The 16012-nt window shown below is 45.8% G+C and overlaps 1 protein-coding gene across 5 annotated transcripts in view; it reads right to left on the bottom strand.

The window, feature by feature from the left end:
* Positions 1 to 620: 620 nt before the first annotated feature.
* The window catches only part of LOC147737019 (uncharacterized), a 34338-nt gene continuing 18946 nt past the window's right edge, over positions 621 to 16012 (bottom strand). For 4 of the 5 annotated variants that reach the window (XM_086957876.1, XM_086957967.1, XM_086958051.1 and 1 more), the window contains one exon: positions 621 to 8576. In XM_086957876.1, coding sequence (XP_086814002.1) covers positions 5876 to 7441 — 1566 coding nt within the window. In that variant the 5' untranslated portion in view covers positions 7442 to 8576 and the 3' untranslated portion in view covers positions 621 to 5875. The remainder of the gene's footprint in view (positions 8577 to 16012) is intronic. The other variant, XM_086958135.1, reaches the window with a different exon arrangement.

Genomic DNA, 16012 nt, shown 5'->3' on the forward strand with positions numbered 1-16012 from the left:
GTAAGACCTTTATACTTTCTAGGGCCCGTGTCTACCGAATCCACATTCAAATTGATATTGAAATCCCCACACATGATAAGTGGAGTGGCCACAATGATAACTCAGAGTTTAACCACACAAACACCGCTGGGTCATCTAAGACTGGCCCATATACTGAACATAGTGTAAAACCCTCTTTGGGGAACTGACACTGAGCGATGACCCAGAGCCCTTTTTTGTCTACCCAAACCCTTGGGAACATGCCTCCGCCTTTTCATGCCATAATTGCAACCCCCGTTTACGTGCTCCTTGTGAAGTACTACCGACCACTTGGTACCCTAAACACTCCAACAGTGTCTTCCTAGGACCCTCAATGTGTGTCTCTTTCACACATGATGCCTTTCTTGAGATAAAGCATATCAAGGGCTACCCTACGCCTTTTCATGGGATCATTTAACCCATAAATGTTAATAGTTGCAATCTGCAAATAAATTCATAATTTGTGAAAAGCTAATTGCCACCCCCCTTCTGCATGACTGTCCCTGTCTACTTTGATGATCTCCCCTGCCCCTACCCTACCCCACCCCTCCCCCAACCCACCCCACCCTAAGGCACTCACCCCCTGACCACCTCCACCACAAACGAGCAAATAGGTCAGATCTGACCCTGCTAATGCTACCCACTCCACCTTCCCCGAAGTGCCCACAGGCTCCAACCCTCATGTAAAAACCAGGGCAGAAAAAAAGACAAACGAAGGAAAATAAAAATTCGGTGGTAAAGATAATATAAGTAAGAAGAAGAAAAAAAAAGAGCCCCCTTCTTAAAGTCCATAGACTGCCGGCTGCAGAAATCCTTACAGAGTTAATATTATGGGAAAAGTTTCATTCTAATCCTAGCACTCTGGACCCTCCTTTGATCTCCTTCAGATACCCTTGAGCCTTCATTTCAGACGTACAAATCTGCGTCATCCCATTACAGAGGACTTTAAGACGGGCTGGATTTAATAGATATGCTTCACTACCTAGTCCCTGAAAGGATTAAATCAGCTGGCGTAGTCACCATCGCCTTTCCACAGTAGTGTGGCAAAAGTCTGGGTTGACAAAGAACGTATGCACCTCATTGGTGTGCTTGCCTTCTGCTTATTGAATATGGCTTACCGGAGTAGGAAGTTATCAAAGAAAAATAAAACTGCCAGAGGCCATTCAGGTTGTTCTGCCACTTGGTTTTTTCTTGGCGTCATAAAACAATGAGCTTGCTGCACTTCAGCGTCCCAGTTCCACTGAGGTAAGTCAGGAAAAACTCTCTTTAGAAGTCTCACCATAATACATCTATCACTCCCCTCAACGTTTTCTGCTAGACCCAGAAACCTTAGATTGCTTCAGTGCTCTCGGTTCTCGTATTCCTCAAGTTCCCACATTACATCCGTCAAGTGTGACTAATGTGCCTTCTTATGCTTTTAGAGTTTCCTGCCTTTCCCCTCTGTTACTCTGGCCCCTTCCTCCACAAGGGTCACCCTCTCCTTCATTTCTGAGCAAGTTTTACTGGTTTTCCAAATTGACCCTTGCATTTTTTGGGGCCTAGTGGGCCCAATGATTTTCCAAACGGACCTCCCCTTGCATTTGCTTTAAGGCGGAGTAAATATGTTCAATAGAGGGAGGTCTTTTGGATCAGGGAAGTTACCAGAGCCGACTTGTGTTAAGCTTTTTCCTCGCCCGTCCTCACTGTAAACCTGATGGGTAGTAGAATAGTCCCATCTTAGTTTGCCGGCAGTGCTGGTATCCGTGTCTTGGCCGGTTCAGCTTGTTCTGGTCTTCTTTCTCCATTTTTGGGTTTTTGTCGGGGACTACCCCCAGGACTGACTGATTAGCATCAGTCCATAATTATTCAGCTCCACATAAAGTTTAGACAAGGCTAGACTATTTTTATTTATTTCCCTAAATCTTTTGCAGGGTAGCCGAATGGAGAAATATCCCATGGTCATGTCAGACCATAACCCGTTGGTCCCTCATCTAGATAAGTTAGGTCAGTCGTGGGGTTGGTCTTTTGAACGGGCTATTTCAGTTTTTTTGTAAAAAAAACATGGGTAGTGCTCCCGATGCCTTCAAGGATGGGGTTCGAGGCAAGACTGACTGGTACAGCTGGGCCTGTCAAAGCAGAGAAACTCCTCTGGGTGACCTCTATAAAAGGCTGTCACTCACAGAAGCTATGTTGAGGGAAACAGTGGCCTTGGGTATGGAGATTCAGACGGCACAGCTGAAAGTGGCTGTGGCTAAAGCAGCAAAAGTGAGTCCTTGGACAAAGCAGGCCGCAGACAAATTTCTGGCACAGAAATATAAATCTTACAAATATAGTGAGGGGTGGGTCATCTCTTGGCGGTGTGGATTAGGCAGCAAATAACCCAGTCCCATATTCAGGAAGTTCAAGATCTTGTGTCAGGAATAGTCTCGGATCCAGAAGGAATAAAGGCTGCCTTTTAGAGATTTCACCAAAGGTATATACCAAGGATGTGGGAGGGGAGTCTGAAGACTTGATAAGATATCTGAACTCTGTGGTGATGGGGAATATAGGAGAGGAAGACTAGGAATATTTAGGTCAACCAATCACTGTGGAAGAAATCGAGTTAGCAACCTCCGCCCTTGCAGCTGGGAAGGCAGATGGAACGGAACTCATTTCGGGAGAGTTCTAGAAGATTTTGTCCCCCTGCCTCAATAAGTACCTGCGGGAACTTTTGCTGATAGCACAGGGAGGGGAGGCGTCACATGGGTCTTGGGCCTTAATAAATATTGTGGTATTCCCAAAATAAGGGAAATCTCCATTAGAACTAGGCTCATACCAGTCGATTACCCTAATGAACAGTGACTCTAAAATCTACTCCAAGATCTTGGCTACAAGGCTGTCTGGAACAATTAGCAAAATCGTGTCTGCTTGGCAACACAGCTTTGATCCGGATCGAGGAACAACTGACCACGTCAGGCGGGTAATTACACTTTGACGCAGCGGCAGTGAAGGGAGACTCTATGGCGTCAATGCACTTGGATGTTGAAAAAGCATTTGACAGGGTCTCCTGGCACGGTCTCTGATCAAGCAGATTGGTTTAGGGGCCAGGCTTTAAATTGCCTTGAAAGCATTGTATCAGCAGCTCAAAGCTAGGATTTCCATTATGGAAGGCCAGTCGGAACTTATAAAAAAAAGTGAGGTACTAGACAGGACGTTCCTGCTCAGCAGTTCAGCAGATTTTCTGGATATCCATTAAATAAGGATAAGAACCAAATTGTTAAATAAACTGAAGTAGAATGGGAGGATTGGGGTCTGGTAGAGAGGGCTACCTATTTGGGGGTAAAAATCATACTTGAAGTAGATAAAATTATACAGACAAATTTGGATCGATTAATAAAAAGTACAAGGGTAGAAACTGGCAGAATAAACAACTTATAAATGCCATTAATAGGTAGAATCAATTTGATCAAGATGATTTTTTTTGCCTAAAATACTCTACTTTTTTAGGCCCATCCCTCTTGAAGTAGGGAACCAATGGTTTAAGGTTATTGATAGAACGATCTCTCGATGTTTGTGGGCTTATACTAGGCCTATAAGGGTGCTGAAATATGTGACCCTCCTGAGAGAGCGCAGGGGGTTAGCGGTACCTAATATAACAATCTACTACTGGGCCATTGCCCTGCAACAGAGATCTATTTTATTGGGGATCAAATGAGAGGCTTATCAAAGTACTAATCCTGCCCAAGCTTCTGATAGGGGATGCGGCATGGGGTGTACTTTGGAGGCAGCTTTAGTATGGATACTGTAAAAGAGTTCGTTTTAAGACCCTCCATTGTTTGTTCAAAATATGGGCCGCGATCCGGAAGAAAGTAGGGCTGGGTGTGCTGAACTTTTACACTGCATTACACAAAAACTTTAATATCCCGGTAATTTCTGGGGACTCTTATAGGAATTGTTTGAGACCCTACGGTACAGGTTTAATCTAGGGCATCACAAGCTTTTTAAAATATCTTCAGCTATGTGATTTTTTTACTGAAAAAAGCAGAGGGGCAAAGGTATTTCTAAGGTTGAACTGGTGGATAGAGTCGATTAGCAAACCCCCCATTGGGAAGCTTTATCAGTTGCCAGATGATATAGAAAAGCTGATAAAGTTGTGGGAAGAGAAGGTTTAAGCAGGAACAGACGTCCTCTCAAGAGTCCAGAAATCTGGCACAGACAATCTTAAGTTTTACCTTTCTCAAGTACAGCATTTTAAAACAGATTGCATGTTGCACTACACTCTGGGGAAAATACCTAAATGGGGTGGAACCAGAAACGAGCATTGTACCTGGTGCCATTCATACGGGACGCGTTTGATACGCTGTTTGCAACCTGCCCAGCCTAAGGTGGCCAGATTGGGGACATTACTGAGTTCCTGGAGGGAAGACTCGGACCAAGTATAGTACAGAGCCCACAACTTACATTACCTGGGATTAGTAAAGAATCAATCAATAGCCAGGCACAGGCATTTGTGTTTATTGAAATGATGGATTTTCGGCTAAGCTTGGCTACGGCATGGCAAGGCCTCTCTACACCATCGATCCAACAATGGATTGCTCGCCTAATGGCTATTTATCATACGGTAGTGGCAGTATATGCAAAAAAAGGAGAGGGGGCAAGGAGGTATGGGTCAAAGGTATGGGCACTCTCTGACGGGTGGGTGGCTACACTAGAAGAGGGATAGTAGAGCACCATTCTATTCACTATAAGATGTGGAAATGTTATGTTATGGGGGAGGAGACAGAATACTATCAGGAGAATAAATGTGTTTCCAGCTGCCTCCTACACAACTGGGTCCTGGATGGAGCGTAACGCAAGAGGGAGGGCGTTCCAGGCAGTCGTTGCCTTCACCGAGAAGGAGCTGCCCCCAATTCTCTGAAACTTAAAATGAGGGACCAAAGCATAGCAAAGGGACGAGGACCGCAGAGAACGTACGGGAACATAAAAAGAGAAACGCCTCTGTAAGTAAAGAGGGCCACAGCCATGAAGGGCACGATGGACCAGAGTTAAAGATTTAAATTTGACTCTATCCAGCATGGGAAGCCAGTGAAGATAACGTAGCTGTTGGCAGATACTGTTTCTAGCCAGAATGCCCAGAAGAAGTCTGGCTGCTGTATTCTGGACCACCTGTAGTTTTTTCATCAGGTACCCAGGAACACCAGCATAAAGGGCATTGGCATGGGAATGGGGGGTCAATTTGGTACATTCTTCTGCAGGTGTCTTCTACGTGGGAAAGATAGTAATATATGTATACATGTTTGATCTGTGTATAAGATGTGACAAGAATTAATCTTAAGAATGGACTGTCCACTTGGAGGGGTGCGTTAAAAGTAAGCTATAAAATATGCAATAAAGATATGTTTAAAAGAAAAAAGGAAACATAAACCTTAGAAGAGGGGCTGTGAACTGTGCTTGATAGAACCAAAGACCTGTTTGAGGAATTATCAACGTCATCTTTTTGAAATTGGAAGTAAACCAGTTTTGCGCTTAGTATAGATGGTTTACAGCCACTGCAATGGGTGTGACAAGTGCTCCTGGCAAAGGGTATATGTTTAACGTTTTTCACTCAGTGTGGGTTCTCTCATGTCGACGGGCGTCCATTTTACAATTCAAGTGTTTCTGAGATTCAGAACAGTGATAAGGATTTGGCACAGTACGCATTCTTTCATGTTCATTGAAATGAATTTTCTGAATAAAGCTTTTCTGGCATTCAAAACACTAATAAACACTTTTCCTTTATAACGTTGACCTTCCAACTGAATCTTTACTTGCCTTCATAACACTCATACATTTATTTTAGCTAGTATAGGCTTTTACATGTGGAGTGAGAATTATTTTATAACTAAAGCTTCTCTGGAATTCAGAGAACTGAAGAGGTTCTTCCCCCATTGTGTGTTCTCTCATGAACAGTAAGGTGACTTTTCACACTGAAGCTTTTCTGGCATTCAAGGCACTGATAAGGTTTTTCCCCAGTGTGAGTTCTCTCATGTAAAGTTAGACTGAGTTTATGGCTGAAGCTTTTCTGGCATTCAAGGCACTGATAAGGTTTTTCCCCAGTGTGAGTTCTCTCATGTAAAGTCAGACTGAGTTTATGGCTGAAGCTTTTCTGGCATTCAAGGCACTGATAAGGTTTTTCCCCAGTGTGAGTTCTCTCATGTAAAGTTAGACTGAGTTTATGGCTGAAGCTTTTCTGGCATTCAAGGCACTGATAAGGTTTTTCCCCAGTGTGAGTTCTCTCATGTAAAGTCAGACTGAGTTTATGGCTGAAGCTTTTCTGGCATTCAAGGCACTGATAAGGTTTTTCCCCAGTGTGAGTTCTCTCATGTAAAGTTAGACTGAGTTTATAACTGAAGCTTTTCTGGCATTCAAGGCACTGATAAGGTTTTTCCCCAGTGTGAGTTCTCTGATGTACAATAAGACTGGTTTTATAACTGAACTTTTTTAGGCATTCAGAGCACTGATAAGGTTTTTGCCCAGTATGGGCTTGTTCATGGTAAGTGAGACCAGCTCTATCAATAAAGTTTTTGTGACATTCAGAGCATGTATATGGTTTCTCCCCAGTGTGAGTTCTCTCATGGAATTTAAGACCACTTTTCGTCCGATATCTTTTCTGGCATTCAGAGCAGTGATATGGTTTTTCTCCAGTGTGGGTTCTCTCATGTTGAGTGAGAAGGTATTTACGACTAAAGTTTTTCGGGCACTCAGAGCACTGATGGGATTTCTGCCCAGTATGGGTTAACTCATGCCGGGTGAGAATGGTTTTCCGACTGAAGGTTTTCTGGCATTCAGAGCACTTATAAGGTTGTTGCCCAGTATGCGTTCTCTCATGTCGAGTGAGATCAAATTTACGTTGGTAACTATTTAGGCATTCAGAGCACTGATACGGTTTCTGTCCAGTGTGAGTGCTCTCATGTTTACGGAGATAGGCTTTTTGAGCGAACCTTTTGTGACATTCAGGACACTGATAAGGTTTCTCTCCAGTGTGAGTTCTCTCATGTTGACTGAGAAGGGTTTTACAATTGAAGCTTCTCAGACATTCAGAGCAATGAAAAGGTTTTTCTCCAGTATGTATTCTCTCATGTCGAGTAAGGCTGCATTTACTTAGGAAACCTTTATAGCATTCAGAGCACGTATGAGGTTTTTCCCCAGTGTGAGTTCTCACATGTTCAGTCAGGTGGTGTTTGCGAATGAAGCGTTTCAGGCATTCAGAGCACTGATGAAGTTTTACCCCAGTGTGAATTTTCTCATGCTGACTGAGTATGGATTGACAACTAAAGCTCTTCTCACATTCAGAGCATGTACGAGACATCTTTTTGATGCTAATATCTCCAAGTTCTGTTTTGTCTTGTATACATTCCATTATGAGATAAGATTTCTTTCCGAAGTTAATATCTCCAAGCTGGGGTTTTTCTAGCAGACACACCATAAGACAATACTAAATCTTATTCAGCATGTGTTTAGCATCATCCACTCAAATGTGCTGCACTTGTCCAACTCAAAATTTGGACATTTATTTAGCCAAAGATCACTTCTCTGTAGAGTTCAGTTTATAACCTCTGTAGGCAACCTAATTCACCCTACAACCTTAATATCAGCAGCCCCTGGTACTTATGGGGAAGCCTCTCATGGGATTATTGCCTCTTCAATACATCCATGTGGATTCTCTAACCCTTATCTCATACTTATTTATTTATGAGTAAATGCAGCACTGATCAGGTCTTTGGTTGGTGTTCAGTATTTCAAAGCTAGGTACATATTCACATAATGTATTGGCATGAACATTCAGAATACTATTGTGTATCAGTAGCAGCACATTGTTTCTGGTCACCCTTCTTACGGATGTCTTATATGTCTGTACATAAGACTACAATGAGGATGTTAAGGATTTTGCAGGTCTTGCCTGGTAACAAATACCTGAGATCACTTCTAATGGGCAAGAATGACAGTGGACATGTGGACCCGGACTACAAGCAATAGGTCATTGGTCACAGAGGTACATTTATTTTCCCTCATTCTTCTTCCCTTTATCCCAGATATACCCACATCGCTAGTTCGTAACTAACAGGTATCTTAGTCCTAACTGGACTACCTGTCTTTTAAGCAGCTTCTTTAACACTGTATAAGTGATGAACAGATATTTGTTTTGGATTTAAAGACAATTCACTGGATATGGTGCTCAAGTGTTCTATTTGCTGAGATCTGTTAAAAACTCTTCAAGTCCCACGTGTTGTGTGTGTATTATCTTCTCTTGGATCGGATAGAACTTTAGACTGATGCGTGTCCTCTTTGGTTCACACAGATGGTCTTCCTGCCCTGGGTTAGCATCTCCAGGGCATTCTTCATATACCATTAGAGCAGCAGGAAATCTATTTAGAGAAACTGCTTTCACATTCTTTATTGTACTCTAATCCAAGTTCCTCACCACATCTTTCTCCTAGATACTTCTCTCTTGTTGGAGCTCTGAAGCAACTTTACTTCATTAGCATCGGTCCTTTAATAGTTTTCAATTATTTGTGTATTACTGATCACCATATTTTCTTCAATGCCCATTCTTCAATCACCTGTGGATTTAAAAACAGATTGTTAAAGAATGCAAACTGGAAGAAAGGAATAACATTTATTAGCGATACAGACATCCAGAGTCTGAGTTCATTTTGAGAGATGGATGAGAGGGATGAGAGGGCTCTAGGCATTTTCGAGATAGAAAGCTTGAGAACACTGGAACACTACGTTGAGGAGGTGTAAAAATGGAAATTCCGATGAACAGTTTGTGCACATCAGTAATCATCAGTAAGCTATTCAAGTCTCTGATCAAAACTTCCTCCCACTCACTGTGCGGTATACCTCTTTGCACAAGTCCCCAAACCAGGCAAGCAATATCTCAAAGAACAAGCATGCACACCCTCATGAGAGTCTCCCCTTCCTAGCACCACAAACAATGCTAGTTCTCCCGGGCAAGCATGTGTGAACAACTTAGAGTCGACAATAGACAAGAATTTTGGAATATCATGGCCAACCTTAAGCTGGCAGTTGAATTAACTACGGCTCAGGAAACTAGGAGACCGCATAGATCTCCAACGACCACAAACACACAGTATTAAGCAGACCTAGACGGATCTCTATGCCTTTGCCAAACACAACTATACGCCTCAACCGGACAACAAACAAGATGTTAGAGGTGGACATTGATAACCTTTGCCAATCTTACATAACATACCCTCACCACACAAAAACAACTTATAAAATACACATTATAGCTATAAATACTACTCTGTAGCAATAAGTCATAGCTTCTACTATAAACCTCTCAAATGTAAGACAGATCACCTTCATCCCAGGTAATCAAGACAGAAAAAAGATAGCCTAAAAAGACACTGAAAAGCTATCTGCACAACTGCAATCAGCAGCTAAAAATGCCAAAGACATAGCCGACCCCATCCCGTCACATAATCTAGACCAGGGGTGTGGAATTTAATAAATTATCTACGTGTCCATGTAGAAGGTTGCTTCAGAAATCTACTTGTCCTGTAAAAAAAAAACACTTGTCCCTTTAGTGCCATGTAGTGTGGTGACAAATTATGGCAGTAATCTCCACATATAAGAGCTCGGATATAGCCTATGGGATTATGCCAGGGCTCATACCATGATAGTGTTTGAATACGTGCGATCCTCTTATGTTGCCACATTTCCGCAGATCTACATACTGGGGCTGAAGGTAGTGGTACACAATAGTTCCACTGTTAGAATGCCCTTTTGAGTCTGTGCAAACCTACTAACTTGGGTGTTTTAAGGTTTTTCAACAACTTTTCTCGGATCTTTTCCTATACTGAGAAATGTTGGAAATTTACTCCTTACAATGGCAGACATAAACCTTCTTACAGAGTTGGGAAAAAGAGTGGTTGGAGGGAAAGTTAACTTGCAAAGCTCAGATCTTCGCATGACCAAAGATACACATGCATATTTGCTCATGCCAAAATGCAGTTCACAAATAATTTCTAGGAGTACTATTTTTAGGTCGAAGGCCTAAAAGGCTGCGCTTGCGCAGACTTAGGTCTGAGATTTAATGACTCTCAGTAGCGCAGAAGGTCCCGCCTCCCTGCCCTGTCTCTCCTTCATTGGCTGGCTTCCTAAACGGAGGCCAGCCATTGGAGGAGAGATCAGTCACTCCGATGTAGCCCCGTCCTTTTCGGATTTGGGAGTGTAATTTTTGATGTTCTTTAGACAGTGACGTTGTCCGTCACTCAGAACATCAAAACCACGCCCCTAAATCCGAAAAAATCTCGGAGCTTGTGTCCGCCATTTTCGATCCTTCGCAGTGAAGGTAAGATCGTGTCTGTTTCCCTCCGTGCCTTCTTCCCCCTGTCTGTTTCCCGCCCCTGTCTGTTTCCCGCCCCCCTCCCGCTCTCCGTGTATTTTCGCTGTCCGTGTCTGTTTGTGCCTTCTTCCCCCTGTCTGTTTCCCGCTCTCCGTGTATTTGAGCGCCTCGGCTGCTCCTCCTTCACCATTTCCCTGATCCTTGGCGCCCGCTGTAGCAGCCCATAGTTCCCGGGTCTGGCGTAGGGGGCAGCAGTTTTGGCTCTGTCGGCCACCGGCAGCAGTGATTAATGCTGTGTAATGATGGAGGCAGAATCCACTTCCCGCCATGTCTTGGGGGCAACTAGGCTAGTATCGGTTGTCCCGCTCCCCCCCCTCCCTCCGCCCGCAGCTCTCCTTCGTCCCGCTCCCCCCCCTCCCTCCGCCCGCAGCTATCATCGCTCCCTTTTGAATCATTACAGGCCTGTGGGGTCCCTCTCATTACCTGGAATCCCCTTTTGTCCCGGGCCCCATTATCCCCCCAGGAACCCATTCAGCCACCCCGGGGACCCCCCTCTTCCCAGCCGGGCCCAGCAGTCACGGCAGCGCTACCATTCAGCAGGCCCAGCTGGACTTACAATCACAGGCCTGCCTTCGCCTTAGGCCTGCTCAGCGGGAGCCTAAATACAACCAAGCGGTGCCCGGGCTCCGGGGAGGGGGCAGAGGCTGTTTACACCCCCCGCACCTGAGGACACAACAGGTAGAACAGGACCCTCACGAACCACAACCTGTAATTTTTGTATTCCTGCATCTCCCCATGTAATCATTTGGCACTTTTCTCGTGGTTGCTGACAGCGTGCTTTTCAATCTTCTGGTCCTGTGCAGCCCTCGCCCCTGCAGTCGTCTCGCTACAGTCGAGCCACGGGCAGAGAAAGGGGGACACCTATGCTGTTTAGGGGGGTGGGAGGGGTCCAGACATACCCTGAGCTCGAAGGGTCTGGTGCCTTGCAGAAGACGTGGGATATAGACATTTGGCGACGGGGAAACGAGTTAAGCGGTCGGAACGGAAAAATAAATCAGTAGGTTACACCTTCGCTGATCCAATAAGTACCCTGTGCCTTGCCGCCCCCTCCCCCCAAAATATAACCCAACGTCCCTAATAGATGTTGATTTATTTGGCTGCTGCCAAGTGAGGTTTGCCCACTAGTGTCGCGGCGTGCCGCGTGGGTAAAGCTACTTCTGCGGTCGCATCAGTGCATGTGGGGTGGACTCGAGGATGCGATTGTGTTGTTGAAGCGGATTGAGCGTCACTGGGGAGTTCTCTTTGCTTCGAGTGGGATAGTGATAGTTTGGTTTTTTTATGTTCAACTGCGACTGAAATGAGGATTAAAGTTTCACTCACTGTGCACCTGTCATATTGGACGCCTGAATGTGCGCGCTTCTATGTGGTTGTTTTTACTATGTCTGCCTGAGGCTGTGTGTGGTTGCCATGTGAGTGCAGTCCAAGGGACGCGTGTACGCGCAGCCTCATGCACACGTGTGCCTTCCAGTGCCTGCCTCCTTATCCACTCAAGCGTGTCAGCACGTGTAGTCATGTTTTCTTCTGCCATGACATATTTTATTGCGAGTTTATGTTACGGCGGACGTGCGTTGCTGCCCGTGTGTCTCTATTTGAGGTGCTTCGGGTGTTGGCGTGTGTGTGTAACTGTCAATGATGCTGTGCAGGTGCTGGTATGCACATATGCATGTAAGGGCGACTAGTTATTTTAATGGTGTTGTACTGATTGGTGTTTACTGCCATTGCTACTGTATGTGTGTGTCAGTGTAGGGAATACTCCTGTGCGATTAGCAGTGATGTATGAGGAGGTGTATTGTGGGGTCTTTGTGGCTGCTTCTGTTGATTTGTGTGCACCAGCGTGCCTGAGCGTGTTGCTGTTCCTGTCAATGGTGCCGCGTATGTGTTGATGAATGTCTGTGCTATTCAGTGATGCCATAAATGGGGTTTTAAACTGTGCCCGGGTTCCTAGCGCTGGCAGTACAGCATTTGGCTTGTTGCTGTCTATGTGTGAGTCTGTGTCTTCGTAGCAATGTATGTACGCTAGCATGTCTGTTACTGTGCGTGCGTGTTAATGATAGGAATGCTACGTGTGTTTTGTTAGTGTTGCAATCTGTGATACTTTGGTGTGTCTGTTGCTGTCAGGGAAGAGGTATGAATGGCGACTGCCTTACCGTCGGAGATGCAGCTGGTGTTTTGTGCCTTGTGTCACTTGAGGATGTGTTAGTGTGCTTGTTTTCCTCGGTTCTGCTCTGTGTGCAGTTTGTGGCACTGTTAGCGATACAGTGAGTGTGCAGGTGTGTTTGTATCAAAGAGGCTGTTCTGTTGTGTCCTGTTCTGTAACTGTGTGGTTGTGTAATGTACTGTGTTGTGTGTCTTTGTCGGGGATGCTGCGCCTGTGTTACTGCTCAGGTATAATACCATGCGAGTTCTGTTATTGTGTGTTACGCTGGAAGCATATTGTTGTATCGGTTTCAGTAGCACTATGTTGTGTAGCTGTGTGTCAATGACGTGTGTTAGTGTATGAGATGTTGGCTGTAGGTGTGTCTGTGACACTTGTGTAGGTGATTTACTGGGACTTTCCCGGTTTATAAGTTCTGTTCTGGTAAAGATAGCACAAGGGCCAGTTTTCAGAGAGGGTAGACTGAACGCAGAAGAAAATCGTTCATGTGCTTCAGTGTAGGATTAATAAGCAGCCCTTATCATAAATTGTCAGAAAGCAGTTTAATGAACACATGGGACAATATGTGCAAACGCGCCCTTAATACCGCACGGCGGACAGTTGTCTGGTCAGGGTTTTGAATTTGTAACTTGCATGACGTGTGCTGCTAACAGTATCCTAATCCATAGTGAGCTGCAGAACTCGGACTGGAGCAGCTCGAGCCCTCGGGGTACACACGGATCCCTGGAGTGGAGAGACGCGCTCTCGCTCCCTCGCCCCACCCGCCTACTCCCCTTGTGTCTAGAGATGCAGAGCTCGCGAAAGCCCTTGGCCGCCGAGGCTGCCCTTGCCGGCCCTGCCATTTAGGATTAAGTCTGGTGTGGCAACATCTGCTGCTTACGGCAGCCGCACAGGGCTGCGGTAGCGACGCGGGCTGCGGGAGTCTCGCGGAACATGAAGTCAAGAGGCCACTCAATGTTATCTCCATTTGGGTCTCTGCAAGCCCAGCTCCTTCTTCTCTTCTGACCTCCATCTTGGCAAACCCCAAGTGTCCTTGGCTCCAGCTAGCCGCTCTGCGGTAGGCCTTTCTGCTAGCGAGAGACCTCTGTGGTTGGCAGTGCCCTGTTTCTGGACGTGGCTAAATGAGGCCCTTTGGAGCGGTCGCCCTGTGCCCGAAGACAGAGCGAGATAGGCGGACCACCACACTGCCTCGATAGCTTTGCATGCGATGAAGAGGACGTTCTGGCTGGTCCCCGCATGAGATGTCCTATCTTAAAGCGCCTGGACGCCAGCTCGAGCGCTTCGACGGTCTCTCCCTCATTTACTGGTAATGGTTCTTCGGCCTAGCCTGGCTGCGCCCACGGTGACTGTACAAGAGTGCGGCTCTGTCCTCGACAGTGTCTTTCACGGCATACCTGTGTTTTGTGCCTATAGGCGCCTCTGTCGGTCTACCTGTGTGTGTCGGGAGAGGGGGGGTGGGGGGGGGGTGCTGGTGATACTCGAAGTAGGGCCCTGCTGACAGTGAGTGTGTACAGTAGCGATATCTGCATAAGTGCTTGTGTCGGTTTTTGTCCATTGGTGTATCATTTCTGTGGGTGTCTGTGTTTGCTTGCTGTATTTCTTAAAGCCTTTGTGTTTTCATTTTGATACTTTAATGTTAGTATGTGTTGGAGCCGTTTGTTGTTTATCTGTCTTTAGGTCTCTGCTACAGAGAGTTTTGGCTCGAGCTGACTGTAGGCATACCTATTATTGCCAACGCAAAATATATACTTAGAGTGGACCTTGGGCCTGTCTGAGTTGTTGCTCTTGATCCATGGTTTTCCTCTCTATACATGTGTGTGCCTGGGCCAGGAGCATTCTGGTCTTCCAGTGTTGTGATTGGATGACGTGTATCTTTTCACTGTGTACTTAAAGGACTCTCTTTTTAGGTATCGCCGTCCACACAGCGCACCTACCTGGTTGCAAAAGACCTATTCTGTTCTTTCCTTGGTTGGCTTTATTGTCACTCTCAGTTGCTCGCTTCTTCCTTGATCATGGCTTGCATTCTCATTCTTCTGCTTCTACCTCCCCATGACCACAGTCTCTTCCTCATCCTCTTGATTTGATTTCTTGTATCCTTCCACTGCTCACAGTAGGACAACTACTTTTTTTCTTTTTCTTTCAGTGCTCCATGGGTGTCCATGTGCTTTCTAGCTCCCTCGGTTGTGAGCTGCTTTCCTCATCCAAACAACCCACCCTCGGCGCTTGCGCTCTGTGTTGCTCTCTCCCTCTTGTGCAGGTCTTTCTTATGTGGCTCTCTCCATACACCTGCATTCCATATTGCTCTCTCCCTCGTGTGCTGCTCTCTATCTGCGTCTCCACCACCACCACACTTCATGTTGCTCTCTCCCTCGTGTGCTGCTCTCTATCTGCTTCTCCTCCACCACCACACTTCATGTTGCCCTCTCCCTCGTGTGCTGCTCTCTATCTGCTTCTCCTCCACCACCACACTTCATGTTGCTCTCTCCCTCGTGTGCTGCTCTCTATCTGCTTCTCCTCCACCACCACACTTCATGTTGCTCTCTCCCTCGTGTGCTGCTCTCTATCTGCTTCTCCTCCACCACCACACTTCAAGTTGCTCTCTCCCTCGTGTGCTGCTCTCTATCTGCAGCTAAAACCTGGAACTCACTCCCCACTCACCTTCGTCTCACTCAGAACCACCTAGCATTCAGAAAGCAACTTAAAACTTGGATATTCGACAAGTAATTCCCCACCCTTCTTCAAGCACCTTGAGACCCTCCGGGTATGTAGCGCGCTATATAAATCTTTTTGACTTGACTTCACCGCCAACACCACACTTCATGATGCTCCCTCCCTTGTGTGTGGCTCTCTATCTGCTTCTCCTCCCTACCACACTTCTTGATGCTCTCTCCCTCGTGTGCTGCTCTCTATCTGCTTCTCCCCACCACACTTCATGTTGGTCTCTCCCTCGTGTGCTGCTCTCTATCTGCTTCTCCCCCACCCCACTTCATGTAGTTCTCTCCCTCGTGTGCTGCTCTCTATCTGCTTCACCACCACACTTCGTGTTGCTCACTCCCTCGTGTGCTCATGGTCGGCTTCGATACTGTTGGTAACTGTGCCTCCATGCCCGGCATAAGACTTCAATAGCTCCCTTCCTGTTAGACCATATGCCACATATTACTGTTTGTTCCTTTGCTGTGATCAGCATTTGGTGTTCTCTGAGAACTTCGCATCCTATTGGCAACAATGTGGCAACATTATGTTACTCGCAGTTATTCCCGCATAGCGCTTCAATGCATAGGTACTAAGAAGTGTTTGTGTAACTTGCAACTTGCGTTTCACGCAACAGAAACATTCATTTGAAAGAGCGCAAATATATGTTCAATACTTTTCAAATTTTGGTGGAACACGCCACACGAACAGACTGTAATGACAAATCTTCAGTTTGTATATATCTAGATCATTTGGACTGTAGTATTGGCAGGATT

This window comes from Lissotriton vulgaris, chromosome 1_1 (genome assembly GCF_964263255.1).
Source record: "Lissotriton vulgaris chromosome 1_1, aLisVul1.2, whole genome shotgun sequence".
Taxonomy (NCBI): Eukaryota; Metazoa; Chordata; class Amphibia; order Caudata; family Salamandridae; genus Lissotriton; species Lissotriton vulgaris.